Here is an 18,027-nt window from a genome sequence, read left to right on the forward strand (position 1 = left end):
TGACATCCACAACTGCCACAACACGTGAATTTATCATCATTCAAATATTACAATTATAATATCATCAAAACAATTCTCAAAATGACACTATAATAACCAAATTAAAGGTAACATAACTACGGCTGTAACTAATGTGAACATGGTAGATTTATGCATAAAATAAAATAGAACAAACAACAAAAGAAGAAACATACATTTTTCCAATGGAGTTCAGGGTGCACATCGGGCCGTCAACAAATCGAGAGTGCTGCTTTTAATTGTATTGACAAAGATGATGGTCATGTTGACTTAAGTCTTTGCATCTTACCGTTTTGTTATTTTATCCGTTGAGTGGATAATTTACAGTTAAAGAAGGTATTGTGCGTCGCTACAGCATTATTTTGCCGCCAGCCACAACAGGAGCAGCTGATTGCTTGCACCTGAGCCGATCCAGAGTCATGTGACATGACATATTTAAACAGTGTGATGTGGGTTACAGTGGAATTGCTATTGTGACACCCAGTGGACACATTTAGAAAGGCAGTTCCATACATTTTTATGACCAGCAAACTCATTTTGCGGGCCTCATACGTTTGACACCCCTGCTTTAGAGGCGTTGTTTTAAGCAACATTTAAAATTCTGCAGAGATATTCAACTAAATTGTTTTAGGGACCACATTTCCAGAAAGCTAAGGACTGCAGGGGCCGGACTTTTTCCTTCACTATTGGTCTTATTTTGTATGTTCCAGAAAACCAGCTTCTTCAAAAGTAGACATTTGATTTTAGTCAGGAGTTAAAGGAGCGCTCTGCTGTTATTAAGAACCTTCTGCAAACAAACAAAAAACAAGCTACACATCTTCTCTATTACAGCAGTCTAATGTTTTATTTTTTATTTTTATTTTTTTTATTCTTCTTGTAATATTTCTCTATTTTGTTTCCATTTAAACCCCCATTATTTACTTTTTACGTTTATTTAAATTGATCTCAACTCTGTACACTGCTGCTGGAATTTTAATTTTCCTGAAGGAACTCTCCTGAAGGAATCAATAAAGTACTATCTATCTATCTATCTATCTATCTATCTTTTGAAGAATGCTGATGCTACCTCAGCACCTCATCCAACATGACTTTGCACCAGTGCACAAAGCAAGGTCCATAAGGAAATGGATGACAGAGTCTGGTATGGATGAACTTGACTGGCCTGCACAGAGTCTTGACCTGAACCCGATAGAACAACTTTGGGATGAATTACAATGGAGACTGAGGACCAGGCCTTCTCCACCAACATCAGTGTGTGACCTCACCAATGCGCTTTTGGAAGAATGGTGGAAAATTCCTATAAACACACTCCGCAACCTTGTGGACAGCCTTCCCAGAAGAGTTGAACCCTATGGGTTAGGAATGGGATGGCACTTCAAGTTCATATGTGAGTAAAGGCAGGTGGCCAAATCAGTCCATCCATCCATTTTCTACCGCTTGTCCTGTTCAGAGTCACGGAGGGTGCTGGAGCCTATCTCAGCTGCATAAGGGCGGAAGGCGGCATACACCCTGGACAAGTCGCCACCTACTTTTGGCAATATAGTGTACATAGCCATTAGGGCTATGAATCTTTGGGTGTCCGACGATTCGATTAAAAAACGATTATTTTCCCGATTTAAAAGGATTCTGTATTCATTCAATAGATAGGATTTCAGCAGGATCTACCCCAGTCTGCTGACATGCTAGCAGAGTAGTAGATTTTTGTAAACAACTTTTATAGTTGTAAAGGACAATGTTTTATCAACTGATTGCAATAATGTACATTTGTTTTAACTATTAAATGAACCAAAAATATGACTTATTTTATCTTTGTGAAAATATTGGACACAGTGTGTTGTCAAGATTATGAGATGCGATGCAAGTGCAAGCCACTGTGACACTATTGTTCTTTTTTTTAGTTTTTATAAATGTCTAATGATAATGTCAAAGAGGGATTTTTAATCCCTGCTATGCTGAAATTATAACTTATATTGATACTGTTATTGACAATATTCATTTTTGTTTCTCTACTTTTGGTTTGTTCTGTGTCGTGTTTGTGTCTCCTTTCAATTGCTCCGTTTATTGCAGTTCTGAGTGTTGCTGGGTCAGGTTCTGTTTTGGAATAGGATTGCATTGATATGGTATTGATGTGTATTGTTTTGTTGGATTGATTAATTAAAAAATAAATACATAAATAAATAAACTAAAATAAAATCTTTTTTTTTTAAATGAGAATCGTTTCTGAATTGATTTTTTCCCACCCCCTAATAGCCATTATTATTTGCACCTAAAAATACCACATATAAATAATCTTCAGATTATTGGAGTACAATACTGCTAGTTTTAATGTGGTTTCCTAAATAAGGTCATCAAAAGCATCACCGCATATCATAGCAAACACTCCACCTCGTGCTTGAGAACAGCAGAGGCGTTACAATGTGTAATGTCCGCCCATAAAGAAGACTCATCATTAATAGAAATGACATGTTGTTAAGCTCAGTATTAGCTATCTATTAAATCTTTAAAGCCTTGCCCGGCATTGAGGACACATGCTAATAAGCTCACAACCTTTAATGAAGCAATATGCGTAAGTAGGCGGCCATTAAGGTCTGATTTGTGTGCTACTTTATTACGCTAAGCACGGACCATAGCCGACACGTATTCAATAGAAATCAAGCCGGTCAGGATATTACCCCGCTTAATAGCAAGGCAGTATTGCTATTTTAGCTGTTACTGTTACATCCTTGTTGCTGATATTGAAAAGTATCATGTGCATACAGGACAAAGTGACAGTTGTTCTCAGTTTGGAGTCATACCTCCCAGTGCTGGATTCTCATTGGTTGAGGTCTTGTGCTAAACCGGAGTCACACCTGCTTCCTCCCACCGGCTCGACGCGAGCGCACCCTGAGGGGACGGAGAAACCCATTAAAACTGTGAAGTTTAGTTAAACAAATGTTTGCGCACATAGGAGGGACACATGTTTGAGAAGAGTCAATGGTGTCTTGTCGTGCAGAATTATCCCGTGGGAATTGAAATTTACGTTAACAGAACTCACGTCCGAAGAGCTTCTTTCGCTTTCTTAGCTGCCGGGGGACGCCGGGTCGGTCCCGATGCGTCCTCGGAGCCGAGGTGGACACGGTCCTGGTTGTATTTTCCGACCCGTCCAGGTTGCCAATCACCTTGCGGGAAAGCACAGAATCATTGAGAGTCTATCAGATATAATATGATGCATGAACTGAGCAGCTCCTTTGAAAGCCTGCAGTCTTTTGTATCAGGCATGGGAAAATACAAATACCATTGTTCTCCTGCAGGCACATGTGTAGTAATGTCATGTACTTTAGTGTTTACGTCTTGTCCCAGAAGGGAAATGGCGCTCACAACTGTAGTTTGGCCTACTTTGTGTACTGTAGGACCTTGCATGAACTTTCTAAGTCAGTGTTTTCAACCTTTTTTAGCAGAAATCTTTAAAAAAAATTAACTTGGTAGCTGGTATTGACGATAAGGAGTCGTTCTTGCAATTGTTGGATATGAATTTAACCCATAAGAAACCACGCATCACTATAGGTCATGACCTGTCACATCACACTGCGACCCATTTTGAGTTGTTTGGTGTTTTCCTGTGTGTAGTTGTGAGGGGCGTGGCCTGCGGACCTGCAGCAAAGTGGTATGTGCCAGGACAGGCTTTGAGATTAGCGACAGGTGCGTAGATGACACATCTGAGAGTGTTTGTCTGATCATCTGTGGCTCTGTTAAGGGCAGCAGTCAGGAAGGAGAAGGGGGAGTTGTTGATGGTCGTTTAGGGTGGAGAGTTGGCAACCGAGCACGAGAGTGAGAACAGAGACTGAAGAAAAAACGTTTGTGTGCTCACTGGCGAGTTTGACAGACACGACAGACATTTGCTGAAAAGCATAAAGGAACATTTATTGAAAAATAAATCATTGTTTGCAAATATGACCGAGACTGTCATGTCCGTCTTTGGTGATCCAAGGAACCCTGAGGAGCAAGACCTCCACAGTAGTGTTTTAGTTCTTGTCTTGCGCTCCTTTGTTGTAGTTTTTTTCCTGTTTTGTTGGTATTTTCCTGTTGCGGTATTGTGTCTTCCTCGAGCGCTATTCTCCGCACCTGCTTTGTTTTCGCAATCAAGACTATATAAGTTGTGCGGACGCTATCCTTCTTTGTGGGGACATTGTTGATTGTCATGTCATGTACTTTGTGGACGCCGTCTGCTCGACACGCTGTAAGTCTTTGCTTTCGTCCAGCATTTTGTGTTTTGTTTAATTTGCAGGCAGCTCAGTTTTAGTTTTGTTTTGCATAGCCATGCCTAAGCGTCAATGCCTTTTTTTAGCGGCACTCGCTTTTTATTATTTTTGCTTTTAAGAATTAGATACCTTTTTTACCTGCATGCTGCCTCCCGCTGTCGTCTGCATATTTTGATCATTAACGACGTGTTCCCGACATCTGCAAAGCAATTAGATACCTGCTGCCACCTACTGATATGGAAGAGAATAACATGGTGAGTCTGCCGAGCTCTAGACAGCACCGACACTCAACAACGGCACATTATTTGAGGATTACAATTACTAGTGTGAACATTTTTTTTTTAACCCAATAAAGTGAAATTACATAATCTCCCACGGCACACCAGACTGTATCTTACGGCACAATAGTGTGCCACGGCACAGTGGTTGAAAAACACTGTTGTAAGTAACATTGCGAAGATGAATAAAAAACAAATGTAGTTATCCAGCCTTCAATGAAACTGGTTAGGTAGTTTTTGCTAACCTAACCCATTAACAAGGAACCAACGAACACCTAACAATGACCTCCCTTGCGGGTCTCAGTATTGTGCAGAACAGGCCAACAACCCGGACTTGGATTGGCACCACCACCACCTACATACCATCCATCCATCCATTTCCTACCGCTTATTCCCTTCGTGGTCGTGGGGGGCGCTGGAGCCTATCTCAGCTACAATCGGGCAGAAGGCGGGGTACACCCTGTACAAGTCGCCACCTGATCATAGGGCCAAAACAGATAGACAGACAACATTCACACACTAGAGACCATTTAGTGTTGCCAATCACCCTATCCCCAGGTGCATATCTTTGGAGGTGGGAAGAAGCCGGAGTACCCGGAGGGAACCCACGCAGTCACGGGGAGGACATGCAAACTCCACACAGAAAGATCCCGAGCCCGGGATTGAACTCAGGACTACTCAGGACCTTCGTATTGTGAGGCAGACGCACTAATCCTTCTCCCACCGTGCTGCCCACCTATATACCACTATGTTTAAATACTGTTATACCTTATACGTATTTGTTATTCTACAATAAAGTGACATTTAAAAAAAATATTGCTGTGCATCTTGCAAACCCTGTTTCCATATGATTTGGGAAATTGTGTTAGATGTAAATACAAACGTAATACAATGATTTGCAAATCCTTTTCAACCCATATTCAGTTGAATATGCTACAAAGACAACATATTTGATGTTGAAACTGATAAGCATTTTTTTTTTGCAAATAACCATTCATTTTAAAATTTTATGCCAGCAACACGTGACAAAGAAGTTGGGAAAGGTGACAATGAATACTGATAAAGTTGAGGAATGCCCATCAAACATTTATTTGGAACATCCCACAGCTGTGCAGGCTAATTGGGAACAGGTGGGTGCCATGATTGGGTATAAAAACAGCTTCCCAAAAAATGCTCAGTCTTTCACAAGAAAGGATGGGGCGAGGTACAGCTCTTTGTCCACAACTGCGTGAGCAAATAGTCAAGCAGTTTAACAACAACGTTTCTCAAAGTGCAATTGCTAGAAATTTAGGGATTTCAACATCTACGGTCCATAATATCATCACAAGTTTCAGAGAATCTGGAGAAATCACTCCAGGTACGCAGCATGGCAGGAAACCAACATTGAAAGACCGGGACCTTTGATCCCTCAGACGGCACTGTATCAAAAACTGACATCAATTTCTAAAGGATATAACCACATGGGCTCAGGAACACTTCAGAAAACCACTGTCACTACTATGCAAAGTTGTCATTGTAGTATATTAGACTGATTGTGGGTTGAAAATGGTCTGCAAATCATTGTATTTCGTTTATATTTACATCTAACACAATTTCCCAACTCATATGGAAACGGGGTTTGTAAATGGATCCACACAAAAATGTATTTTTATTGATTTTTTCGCCAAAAAATACATTTGAACACCATCTTAGCTATCTAGTGTCTGCAACTGACTGAATTTTGTCATTTACCATTCATGTCCAATCCGTTTTAATGCATCCCAATAAAAACCAGCGGGTCCGTCCTTGGTCCATCTCTCCATAATGTTTGGTCGAACCTCCTAGGCGTAGGTAAATACCAACCCCTTTTCGTACACGTCCATGCAAAAAATATTGGTAAGTGTTTTTTCAAAAAAGTTGCACATTTTGAGGAGATAGAGCAGCCAACTTGAAAAATGTTCCGCCGAGTGTTTCTTTATCTAAAACTTGCACCAACTTGCCAGATAATGACATGCGGAGTACTTTGGAGAAGTCCTCCTGCTAAGCAGATATGGCTGCTAGGGAGGCATTAATCTCCTCATGCAACATACAGCACATAGCCAAGGACGTTCTTCTTTGTCTTGTAGCCACACACACACACACACACACACACACACACACACACACACACACACACACACACACACTTACATACACTCTTCCTTTCCAAATCAGATCCACATTTCTGAGGGCTGACTTTGACCTCACGGCAAATGAAGCGTGGCTCCTCCAGCTCCAAAGCGGCAATCAAAACGGCGCTGGCTGAGTAATTACAAAAAAGAGTGGCGGGAGGGAGAATTGATGCGGTTTTGTCAATTAATATTGCTGAGAGGTGTTTTCAAAAAAGGTTAACCTCCTTCATATACTCCTGCATGTCAAATGAGGTCAATATGGGTCCAGTGAAGACACCAAATGTCGACTGAGTCGTGGCAAGCCAAAACAAAAGGGTCCGTAATGAATTTGTCCTACTTCTACAATTTCTTTGGGGAAGACATTTTTTTGTCGCAATAACTTTGTCTACAGCAGTGGTTCTCAAATGGGGGTACGCGTACCCCTGGGGGTACTTGAAGGTATGCCAAGGGGTACGTGAGATTTTTTTTAAATATTCTAAAAATAGCAACCATTAAAAATCCTTTATAAATATATTTATTGAATAATACTTCAACAAAATATGAATGTAAGACGGCGCTTAGATGACAGCATATGTTGTTCCAAAACCTGTATGGACCTTGCAGCATTAATGGGGCCTTCACATATGTGTAAGTTACCCATGCCTTGGGCACTAATTCACCCCCATACCATCACAAATACTGGCTTTTGAACTTTGCGTCGATAACAGTCTGGATGGTTCGCTTCCCCTTTGGTCCGGACGACATGGTGTCGAATATTTCCAAAAACAATTTGAAATGTGGACTCGTCAGACCACAGAACACTTTTCCACTTTGCATCAGCCCATCTTAGATGATCTCAGGCCCAGAGAAGCCGGCGGCTTTTGTGGATGTTGTTGATAAATGGCTTTCGCTTTGCATAGTAGAGTTTTGACTTGCACTTACAGATGTAGTGACCAACTGTGTTTAGTGACAGTGGTTTTCTGAAGTGTTCCTGAGCCCATGTGGTGATATCCTTTAGAGATTGATGTCGGTTTTTGATACAGTGCCGTCTGAGGGATCGAAGGTCACGGTCATTCGATGTTGGTTTTCAGCCATGCCGCTTGCATGGAGTGATTTCTCCAGATTATCTGAACCTTTTGATGATATTATGGAGCGGAAACGTTAAAATCCCTAAATTTCTTGTAATTGCACTTTGTGAAAAGATGTTCTTAACGTGTTCTACTATTTGCTCACGCAGTTATGGAAAAAGGGGTGTACCTCGTCCCACCCATTCTTGTGAAAGACTGAGCATTTTTTGGGAAGCTGTTTTTATACCCAATCATGGCACCCACCTGTTCCCAATTAGCCTGCACACCTGTGGGATGTTCTAAATAAGTGTTTAATGAGCATTCCTCAATTTAATCAGTATTCATTGTCACCTTTCCCAACTTCTATGTCACATGTCACGCATCAAATTCTAAAGTTAATGATTATTTGCAAAAAAAAATGTTTATCAGTTTGAACATCAAATATGTTGTTTTTGTAACATATTCAATTGAATATGGGTTGAAAATGATTTAAAAATCATTGTATTCTGTTTATATTTACATCTAACACAATTTCCCAACTCAAATGGAAACGGGGTTTGTATATAGCTTTTGGTTAGAGTCTCCGCCCTGAGATCGGTAGGTCGTGAGTTCAAACCCCGGCCGAATCATTCCAAAGACTATAAAAATGGGACCCATTCCCTCCCTGCTTGGCACTCAGCATCAAGGGTTGGAATTGGGGGTAAAATCACCAAAGTGATTCCCGGGCGCGGCCACTGCTGCTGCTCACTGTTCCCCTCACCTCCCAGGGGGTGATCAAGGGTGATGGGTCAAATGCAGAGGATACTTTCACCGTACTTAGTGTGTGTGTGTGTGTGTGTGTGTGTGTGTGTGTGTGTGTGTGTGTGTGTGTGTGACTATCAGTGGTACTTTAAAGGCCTAAACCCAGTACTACCGACCACGCAGTCTGATAGTTTATATATCAATGATGAAATATTAACAATGTCACACATGCCAATAAGGCCTTTTTAGTTGACTAAATTGCAATTTTAAATTTTGTGCAAGTATCCTGTTGAAAACGTTGCGGTATGATGACACGTGCACATGACATCACGGATTGTGGCGGACATGTTGTTCCAGCACCGATCAAAGCTATAAGTCGTCTGCTTTAATCGCATTATTCCACAGTATTATGGACATCTTTGTTGCTGAATCTTTTGCAATTTGTTCAATTAATAATGGAGACGTCAAAGAAGAAAGATGTAGGTAGGAAGCGGTGTATTGCGGCCGCCTTTAGCAACACAAACACAGCCGGTGTTTCCTTGTTTACATTCCCGAAAGATGACGGGAAAGCTTTTCTATGGAACAGAGCGGTCACGCGGACATGGTTCCCTGCCACATGTCAAACGGCAGGTTTCGGTGAGAAAATTGTGGTAATAAGTCGGCTCTTACCGTAGACATGAGCGGATAGCTTGCGTCGTTCCTCGTGCACCTGTCAAAGAGGCAGCTGCGGACTCTCTTGCGTCCTCCGACCGGCCGCCCCTGAACGTGGGATGCTTCCACCGTGGAGGAGGGGGAAAAAAGCTCAGCCCGGCCCCAACGGCTGCCTTCGCTTCGCCTCGTCGAGAAACGTGGCTTCCCTCAGAGACATTGGTTGTCACCACACCCCTCTGACTTTCAGGTACCATTTAATGTCACTAAAACACTAGTAACACAAAAAGCAGATAAGGGATTTTCCAGAATTATCCTAGTAAATGTGTCTAATAACATCTGAATCGCTCCCACTGCCATCTTTTTTTTCTAGTCCTTCACTCTCACTATCCTCATCCACGAATCGTTCATCCTCGCTTAAATTAATGGGGAAATCGTCGCTTTCTCGGTCCGAATCGCTCTCGCTGCTGGTGGCCATGATTATAAACAATGTTCAGATGTGAGGAGCTCCACAACCCGTGACGTCACGCGCACATCGTCTGCTACTTCCGGTACAGGCAAGGCTTTTTTATTAGCGACCAAAAGTTGAGTACTTCATCGTGGATGTTCTCTACTAAATCCTTTCAGCAAAAATATGGCAATATCGCAAAATGATCAAGTATGACACATAGAATGGACCTGCTATCCCCGTTTAAATAAGAATATGTCATTTCAGTAGGCCTTTAACTTCAACTTTAACAATAAGTAACTTGTGTTAAAGTTCAGGTCAAAATTGCAGTTTCCAATTGTTGGCCATATTTTTTTTACTTGTAAGCTCCAAGTGTGGTCATCCAGATACTTTGTCTCTATACTTTTGAAGACAGAGTGCATTCAAATTCAAAAAGCATCGAACATCAGAACAAAACCGCAGCATGTGGATAAACGACACACACTCTCTCTCTCAAAGTGATTCCCCCAGAAAAGAGAGACAACACAGCAGAAATTTCAAGTGAAAAGTGTTTTTTTTTTACCCCCGTGTTTTTATTTATCCACGTCGCTGGAGATACTCCTCATCAGCTCTTTTTTTTCGGGGAAAGGGGGGGAGCCATAAATAATTTGCGGGGAGTGGTAATAGTCAAGCTGGCGGAGCCTTAGTTGTGCATCTTTAATGGAAGTTTTACAGAAGCCGAGCCAGTTTTTTGCATATGCCGCCGCCTCCCATATGGAGCGAAAAGACGAGAGCACAGTTGTCCGTCGACACTTAAGCGCAAGCCCGCGAGGTAAAAAGACGACACGGGGGGACATAAACTCACTGTGGTTTTAGGAGGGGAGATAATGACTTTGCCTGCATTAATTTCTTCATCAGCCATCTTGTTTCTGCAGACCGAGCGGTTATGAGGCCTTCATTGAAGGTCCTGCGTTGTACAGACCCAATTCCCTGCGTCATTTTGGCCCTAAATGTTGTTGTCTGGGAGCTGGCAGCTGGGGAACATCTGTTTATAGGTAATGAGTGCTTGCAAAGCTACACCTCACTTTACCTTCTTTTTTTATTGGAGCACAGAGAACAATTGTATTGTTGTGCCTCCGCTCTAAACGTGAAACAAAATCCTTGGGCCATATGCACACTGTTATATCGATCAAGGCTATTCAAACGGCCGCCCGGGGGCCACATCCGGCCCGGGAATGACGGGATCAAAACTTGTGAGACAAACAGTTTTGCAGCAAATTCCTAAACAAACCCTGGACTGATCCTGTTGTACAGATCAGTGGTTCTCAAATGGGGGTACTTGAAGGTATGCCAAGGGGTACGTGAGATTTTTTTTAAATATTCTAAAAATAGCAACAATTCAAAAATTTTCTATAAAAAGTATTTATTGAATAATACTTCAACAAAATATGAATGTAAGTTAATAAACTGTGAAAATAAATGCAACAATGCAATATTCAGTGTTGACAGCTAGATTTTTTGTGGACATGTTCCATAAATATTGATGTTAAAGATTAATTTTTTGCGGAGAAATGTTTAGAATGAAGTTCATTGATCCAGATGGATCTCTATTACAATCCCCAAAGAGGCCACTTTAAGTTATTACTTATATGTGTGGAAATCTTTATTTAGAAATGATTCACTTGTTTATTTTTCAACAAGTTTTAGTTATTTTTATATCTTTTTTTCAAATAGTTCAAGAAAGACCACTACAAATGAGCAATATTTTGCACTGTTATACAATTTAATAAATCAGAAACTGATGACAAAGTGCTGTATTTTACTTCTTTATTTCTTTTTTTCAACCAAAAATGGTTTGCTCTGATTAGGGGGTACTTCAATTAAAAAAAATGTTCACAGGGGGTACATCACTGAAAAAAAGTTGAGAACCACGGGTATAGAGGAACTTGGACCACTCCAAACACATTGGCAGATCCTTGCATTGACATGTCAACCCCGTGTCCAAACTTGTGATTAACCTAACTGAGGCGTTCCTCAAAGCACCGCTTTAAGACCCCTTCTACACTACACTAAACTTTGATTGATTGATTGAAACTTTTATTCGTAGATTGTACAGTACGGTACATATTCCATACAATTGACCCCTAAATGGCAACACCCGAATAAGTTTTTCAACTTGCTTAAGTCAGGGTCCACGTAAATCAATTCATGGCTAAGGTTATCCAGGGTAAATTCCACCTAACCTTATCCTTGTCCACACACATACAATGGTTATTTGAGACACCCCCCCCCCTCCTCCGTCCTAGTACGCATGCGCGGAAAATGCGCACATCATAGTCACCTCCAGTGTTGCTTTGTATGCAAGTTCTTGAATTAAATTCAACTTATCTGAAAAATATCCACCTGAGCTATCATAAATTAATCAGATATTTAATGGACAAGTGTAAGTAAACAATGTGATACAGAACATTTGACAACAATCAATCTAGGGATCTAAATATCTGGTGAGGACACTCCTCACTCTTTTGTCTTCACCATCATTGTCCATTCCTTTATGGTGACTTTATAGACTTTTGATGTTGAATCTGCGACATACATGGCGGACAATAACACTTTTTTAATCACATCTACTGGAGCCTGCATTCTCGTTGTCTCTCCTTCGACAAATGGACGTTTGTTGTAAGTAGAATTACAGCTGACGTGGACATTTGAAAGTTTTCTTGCCGTCTGAGAAGTGTTGTATCCCAAATATCTGCAAACGCTATCACTGAAGGAATTCACGTGTGATTTCCACAAGCGTCTGTACATGTAGAGGAAGGAGAAACACGGGCATGTCTGGATGACTAGCCACCATCTTTTTAGTGTTTACCTCCAAGGGGAAACAGGTTGTTATAAAGCTGGCTGTGGCTTGTTCTTTCCAACGTCACTTCCTTTGTGGGGCACGATCTTTCTGGCGTCCCTTCCCCTCCGAACTCGGTTTGTAAACAATCGATTGATTGATTAATCAGAACTTTTATTAGTAGATTGCACAGTTCAGTTCATATTCCTTACAATTGACCACTAAATGGTAACACCCGAATAAGTTTTTCAACTTGTTTAAGTCGGGGTCCACGTTAATCAGTTCATGGTAATTCATGATCAATGAGTCCATACGAAACTAACAGCCGGAGATTCAAGAAATACACGGCGCGTAAACAATTATCCAAGGAGAGTTACCTTAAAGGATGATTTTGTGTGGCTGACATGATGCTTAGGCATCACACCCCGCTACCCCCCAACTTAACCCCGCCCACCTTAACCCCGCCCGCCTCAACCTCCTCATGCTCTCTCAGGAAGCGCATGTCCCAAATTCCAAGCTGCTGTTTTGAGGCATATTAAAAAAAAAGCACTTTGTGACTTCAATAATAATTAAAGCTGCAAGCAGCGTTGGTCGGGTCCGCCGTTGGCCGCCGCCGCCGTGTCCCGGGTCCCGATCTTAGTCAAACCAACATAGAGGTTTTTATTTCATGTCTCTACGACATTTCTAACAGAAGTTACATGCAGTTTTGTCTGGGTTTTTTCCTAGGGGGCGCTAAGCGTAATTTAGATTTTTGGGGTTTGGTTTTTTATTAGATTGCAGTTTTTGCCAGTCCTGATATGTGTGTAAAATTTGGTGAGTTTTGAAGCATGTTAAGGGGGTGAAATTACAGATCGGCGATTCTGGATGTTGTTGATAAATGGCTTTCGGTCTGCATAACAGAGCTTTAACTAGCACTTACAGGCATTTTAAGTGGGTCAAATTACAGCTCAAAGAGGCAAAAACGTAATTTTTTAGGAAAAGTTGCGCAGGGTTTTTTGAAGGCGCGTAAAATCAAAACCTGAAAACTTATCAAAACTTTGATCTATACTTTTAATCAGAAGGGTTCAATCTCTCTCCTGTGCGAGTTTGAAGCCGAAACGACAAACGCACTGGGAGGAGTGTCGATTTGAAAAAGGTGACGGGTTTTCACAAAACTTTTATTTTGAAGGGGCAATTTTTAACTTCCTGTTGAGTTTTGCCGAAGGATGTCGATTATCGAAATGTAGGTCTAAGTCAGACCTACCTAGAAGTTTTTGTTTCATGTCTTTCCGGCATTCCTACCGGAAGTTACGAGCAGTTTTGTCTGTGTTTTCTTCCTGGAAGCAGTTTTTTCTGTGTTTTATTAAAAAATTGCGCTAGAGCGCAATTTTGAGTTTTTTTTTTTTTTTTTTTTTTTAGATTGCAATTTCTGCCAGTCCTGATGTGTGTGCCAAGTTTGGTGAGTTTTGAAGCATTTTAAGGGGGTCAAATTGCAGCTCAAAGAGGCAAAAATAGCATTTTTTGCTAAAATTTTGCTTTGAATGAGTTTTTGCAAAATTTCTGTTGATTTTGGGTATAGACATTTTTTATTGGAAATGTAGATCTCAGTCAGACCTACACAGAGGTTTTTGTTTCATGTCTCTACGACATTCCTAACGGAAGTTACAAGCAGTCTGTTTTTTTTTTCTTCCTAGGGGGCGCTATTGCGCAATTTTGATTTTTATGATTTGGCTGCCTAATATGTTGGGAAGGCATGAAAGACCGACGTGTGTGTCAAATTTGGTGAGTTTTGAAATATGTTAAGAGGGTGATGTTGGGGCGCGACGGTGCGGAAGAAAGAAAGAAAGAAAGAATAATAATAAGAAACGTTACAGATTCAATAGGGTCCTTGCATGGCAAAGGACATGGATGTCCTTTGCCATTGCAGGGCGGACCCTAAATATGGCAGTGCCATATTGGTATTTTTTTCCATGACTTGAGTTGATTTATTTTGGAAAAGCTTGTTACATTGTTTAATGCATCCAGCGACAAAATTAGGCATAATAATGTATGTATCGGTATCGGTTGATATCTGTATCGGTAATTAAGAGTTCGACAATACAGGAATATCGGATATCGGCAAAAAAGCCATTATCGGACATATCTAGTTTGAACTTCTCTGCTTGTCCTAGTGGTATTCCTGTAGGTTCCATCTTAGGTCCTCTCATTTTGATTATTTGGGCTATTTAACTTGTAAGACTCACATTTCTGGAGCACATCCTTAAAAACACTAGAGTACTCACCAAACATTATGAGACTGCCATTCAGTTTTATGCGACTAAAATCTGGAATGGTTTTCCGGAAGATGTGAGACAGGCCCAACTGTTGGCAATGTTAATCCATTATTATTTTATTGTGCAAATGAAAAAAAAATATGAAAAAAATTGTATCTACACTAATTTTGATTGTTTTGTGATGATGTTATTGTTCTGATTTTAATTTGGATCATGATTATTTTTATGATGATTTCATATTTTATATTTGTGCCTTCCTGTAATTTACTGTAAAGCACTTTCAAGTGTTCTGTGGTGTGACGAGTCCACATTTACAATTATTTTTGGAAACTGTGGACTTGTTCTAGTGTTGTAATGAAACAACTGGAAATGTGTGATCCATTACATTGTATTGTATTGTATGTATTGTATGCATGTTCGAAATAAATTGAAACTGCTGAGATAGGCGCCAGCGCCTCCCACCCCCCAACCCCAAAAGGGAATAAGCGGTAGGAAATGGATGGATGGATGGATGAACTGAACTGAACAATTGCCTTGAGTGCAAATTGTGATCTATAAATAAACTTGCGTTTCTTTGCCTTACTGTCATAGAATTCTATGTATATATTCTATGTATATATATATGTGGTGTGGGAAAAATCACAAGACTACTTCATCTCTAAAGAACTGTTTCATGAGGGGTTCCCTCAATCATCAGCAGATTTCCCTCAATCTCCTGATGTTTGAGGGAACCCCTCATGAAACAGTTTTGTAGAAATGAAGTAGTCTTGTGATTTTTCCCACACCTACACATTGCGCTATACCACGGTATTGAGCACTATTCTCTGGATAATCCAATCAAGATATATATATATATATATTTATTTTTATTTTTATTATTATTATTATTTTATTTTATTTTTTTGCAGAAAGTCTGCAAAAACAGCAGGTCACTCCTGTAACTCTGACAAAAATAAAAAGACAGCAAATCAAATGTCTACTGGTATATACAACGTACGACTAACAGTGAAAGGAGAAGTTCGGCCCCCTGGTTCTTAGCTTTTTGTAAAAGTAGCCCCCAAAACAATTTAATGCAAAACTTTCTTTGAGTGGAAGTCACATTTTGCAGCAAATATATTTTGTTTCTGGGTCCAACAATATACAGTAACTTGCTTGGAAACATCTTGGGTTTTTGCACGACTCTTCATTTCTCTCCAAACAGGACACACCTGACTGTTGGGTTCCTTCCAAACCGTGTCTCACAATGTCTACAGCTCAGGGCCTTTCCTCCGGGGACTTTACTTGTTAAGGTGTTCGTTTAGACAAATTTGTGCTGTAAAATGTGTGAGTAATATGCAAAGCCGCTGCCCCCCCCCCCGGAGCTGTGGTCATGTTAGTCTAAGGGAGGAGCTGGTCCTCGGGGGCATTGGCGTCCAGGACGCTGCCTGTGACAACAGAGCACTTTAAAGGAAATGAGCCATCCGTCAATATTTCCTCAGTAAATGGAAGAAGCCTTTTTAAGGAGCATGATTAGCCTTGTTAACTAAGTTTGGCAGGAGAGCCAGTTCGCGTTATTCCATATTTAAATGAAGGTAAATATTTGTATCAGTGTGGAGCTCTAAGGGCAGGTCACACCGAAGATTTGAAGAGAGGGGAAACCTTCATTTTCGAGGATATTTTCTCGCACATAGGTATGCAATAAGTGACATATTTGATCATTTAACTAACTTCACTTTGTTGCCTGTGCCAGTTGTTATCAACTTGAAATTTCTCACACTCTCACTGTAAGGGGGAATCAAAACACACTTTTTGGGAGTGAGAAACATATGTGTACAATTTAAGGAGGATTGATACGAAGGTCCTGGGTTCAATCCTTGAGCGGTGAGGGGAGCAGTGAGCAGCAACGGTGGCCACGCTTGGGAATCATTTTGGTGATTTAAACCCCGATAACCAACCCTTGATGCTGAGTGCCAAGCAGGGAGGTAATGGGTCCCATTTTTATAGTCTTTGGTATGACTCGGCCGGGGTTTGAACTTACGACTTACCGATCTCAGGGCGGACACTCTAACCACAAGGCCACTGAACAGGTCCTGTTTGAGTTTAATAAGACACAAGGCAATTCATTTCTCCTAAGTTGTTTACCTCTGACAAAAGAAATCGACCAAAAACAAATGTCCACTGCAGTGGACACTGATTCTCCGGAGAATATGTTGATGTCTCAACACGTTTGGTTCTTGGAAAGGAAATGCTAAAAAGACTCTGATCCATACAGTGCATCCACCAATCAAGCTATTTTGTTTTCTATCATTTCATCTTCTATCTATTCATGTTTTTTTATTGCCGTTTATCTCCAAGGAGCTATCACTGTGCATCTGGAGGACAATTTGCACACAGTGTGTGTATCTTAACGCCACCATTGTATAAACCGGCAATAAAAATCAGCTTCAAGTGCAGGGGATGCCCTTTGGTGATTCCTGGATGCTCATATCAACATAAAACGCAGTCTCTATATAGACAGGGGAGGATTAGTTTAGGAATATGCAAATAGGCGCTTATTCTTGTTGGTGTTATCCCCCCGCCCCCCCTCTTTCTGAAAATGACATGCCATCAGCGTCTCTGGTGGTGAAGATGCAAAGAACAGACAGTAGCACCCAAGGGACACATGCATCCCCTCACTTAACGTAGCTTTTATCATGTCGGTGCATATACGTTTGAATCATGTGTTTGTGTATATTCCTCCCAGATGTGTGATCAGCTCTGCAGGCTGGGGAGAGAAGCATGTTTGCAAGTTTACGCTCTCCATCCGTCAATAATGACAGAAGACTATTAGGACAGCTAATTGTTGGCGCCTATAGCGTCACAAAGCTCCTCATGTTATCTGACAGTCAAACTTCCTGATATTAATTTAGTCTGGATGCTGCAGGTGGCTCTCCGGGGGGCGGGGGGATGCTAGGAATGATGGAGGGACGCAGACATGAAGCCTTACACCAGGGGTGTCAAACGTACGACGAGTTTGCTAAGTATAAAAATGAGCCAACTGTTTGAATTAAAGAAACTGCTGTTCTAAATGTGTCCACTAGATGTTGCAATAACAATTGTTTGTACTTTTGTAGATGATGCTACATAGGTACAAAAAAAATTAAGCACAGCATGTTAGTGCATCAGTCAAGGAAAATGAGCAAATTACATAAATAATATACAGGAATTTTTACAGGTTCTCGCCCTGAAAAGGGTAGAATGCCATCTCCGGGTTGGGGAGGAGACCCTGCCCCAAGTGGAGGAGTTCAAGTACCTAGGAGTCTTGTTCACAAGTGGGGGAAGAGTGGATCGTGAGATCCACAGGCGGATCGGTGCGGCGTCTTCAGTAATGCGGACGTTGTACCGGTCCGTTGTGGTGAAGAAGGAGCTGAG

At 41.0% G+C, this 18,027-nt stretch overlaps 1 protein-coding gene across 1 annotated transcript in view; it reads right to left on the minus strand.

Annotated features, from left to right (window-relative positions):
• Positions 1–1,826: 1,826 nt before the first annotated feature.
• The window catches only part of ofcc1 (orofacial cleft 1 candidate 1), a 136,809-nt gene continuing 120,608 nt past the window's right edge, over positions 1,827–18,027 (minus strand). The window contains exons 7-8 of the mRNA XM_061922501.1: positions 3,053–3,176; positions 1,827–2,901 (exon numbers count right to left, since the gene is read on the minus strand). Of these exons, the coding sequence (XP_061778485.1) occupies positions 2,831–2,901; positions 3,053–3,176 (195 nt within the window). The 3' untranslated portion in view covers positions 1,827–2,830. The remainder of the gene's footprint in view (positions 2,902–3,052; positions 3,177–18,027) is intronic.

The sequence above is a fragment of the Nerophis ophidion genome, linkage group LG15 (assembly GCF_033978795.1).
Source record: "Nerophis ophidion isolate RoL-2023_Sa linkage group LG15, RoL_Noph_v1.0, whole genome shotgun sequence".
Lineage (NCBI taxonomy): Eukaryota > Metazoa > Chordata > Actinopteri > Syngnathiformes > Syngnathidae > Nerophis > Nerophis ophidion.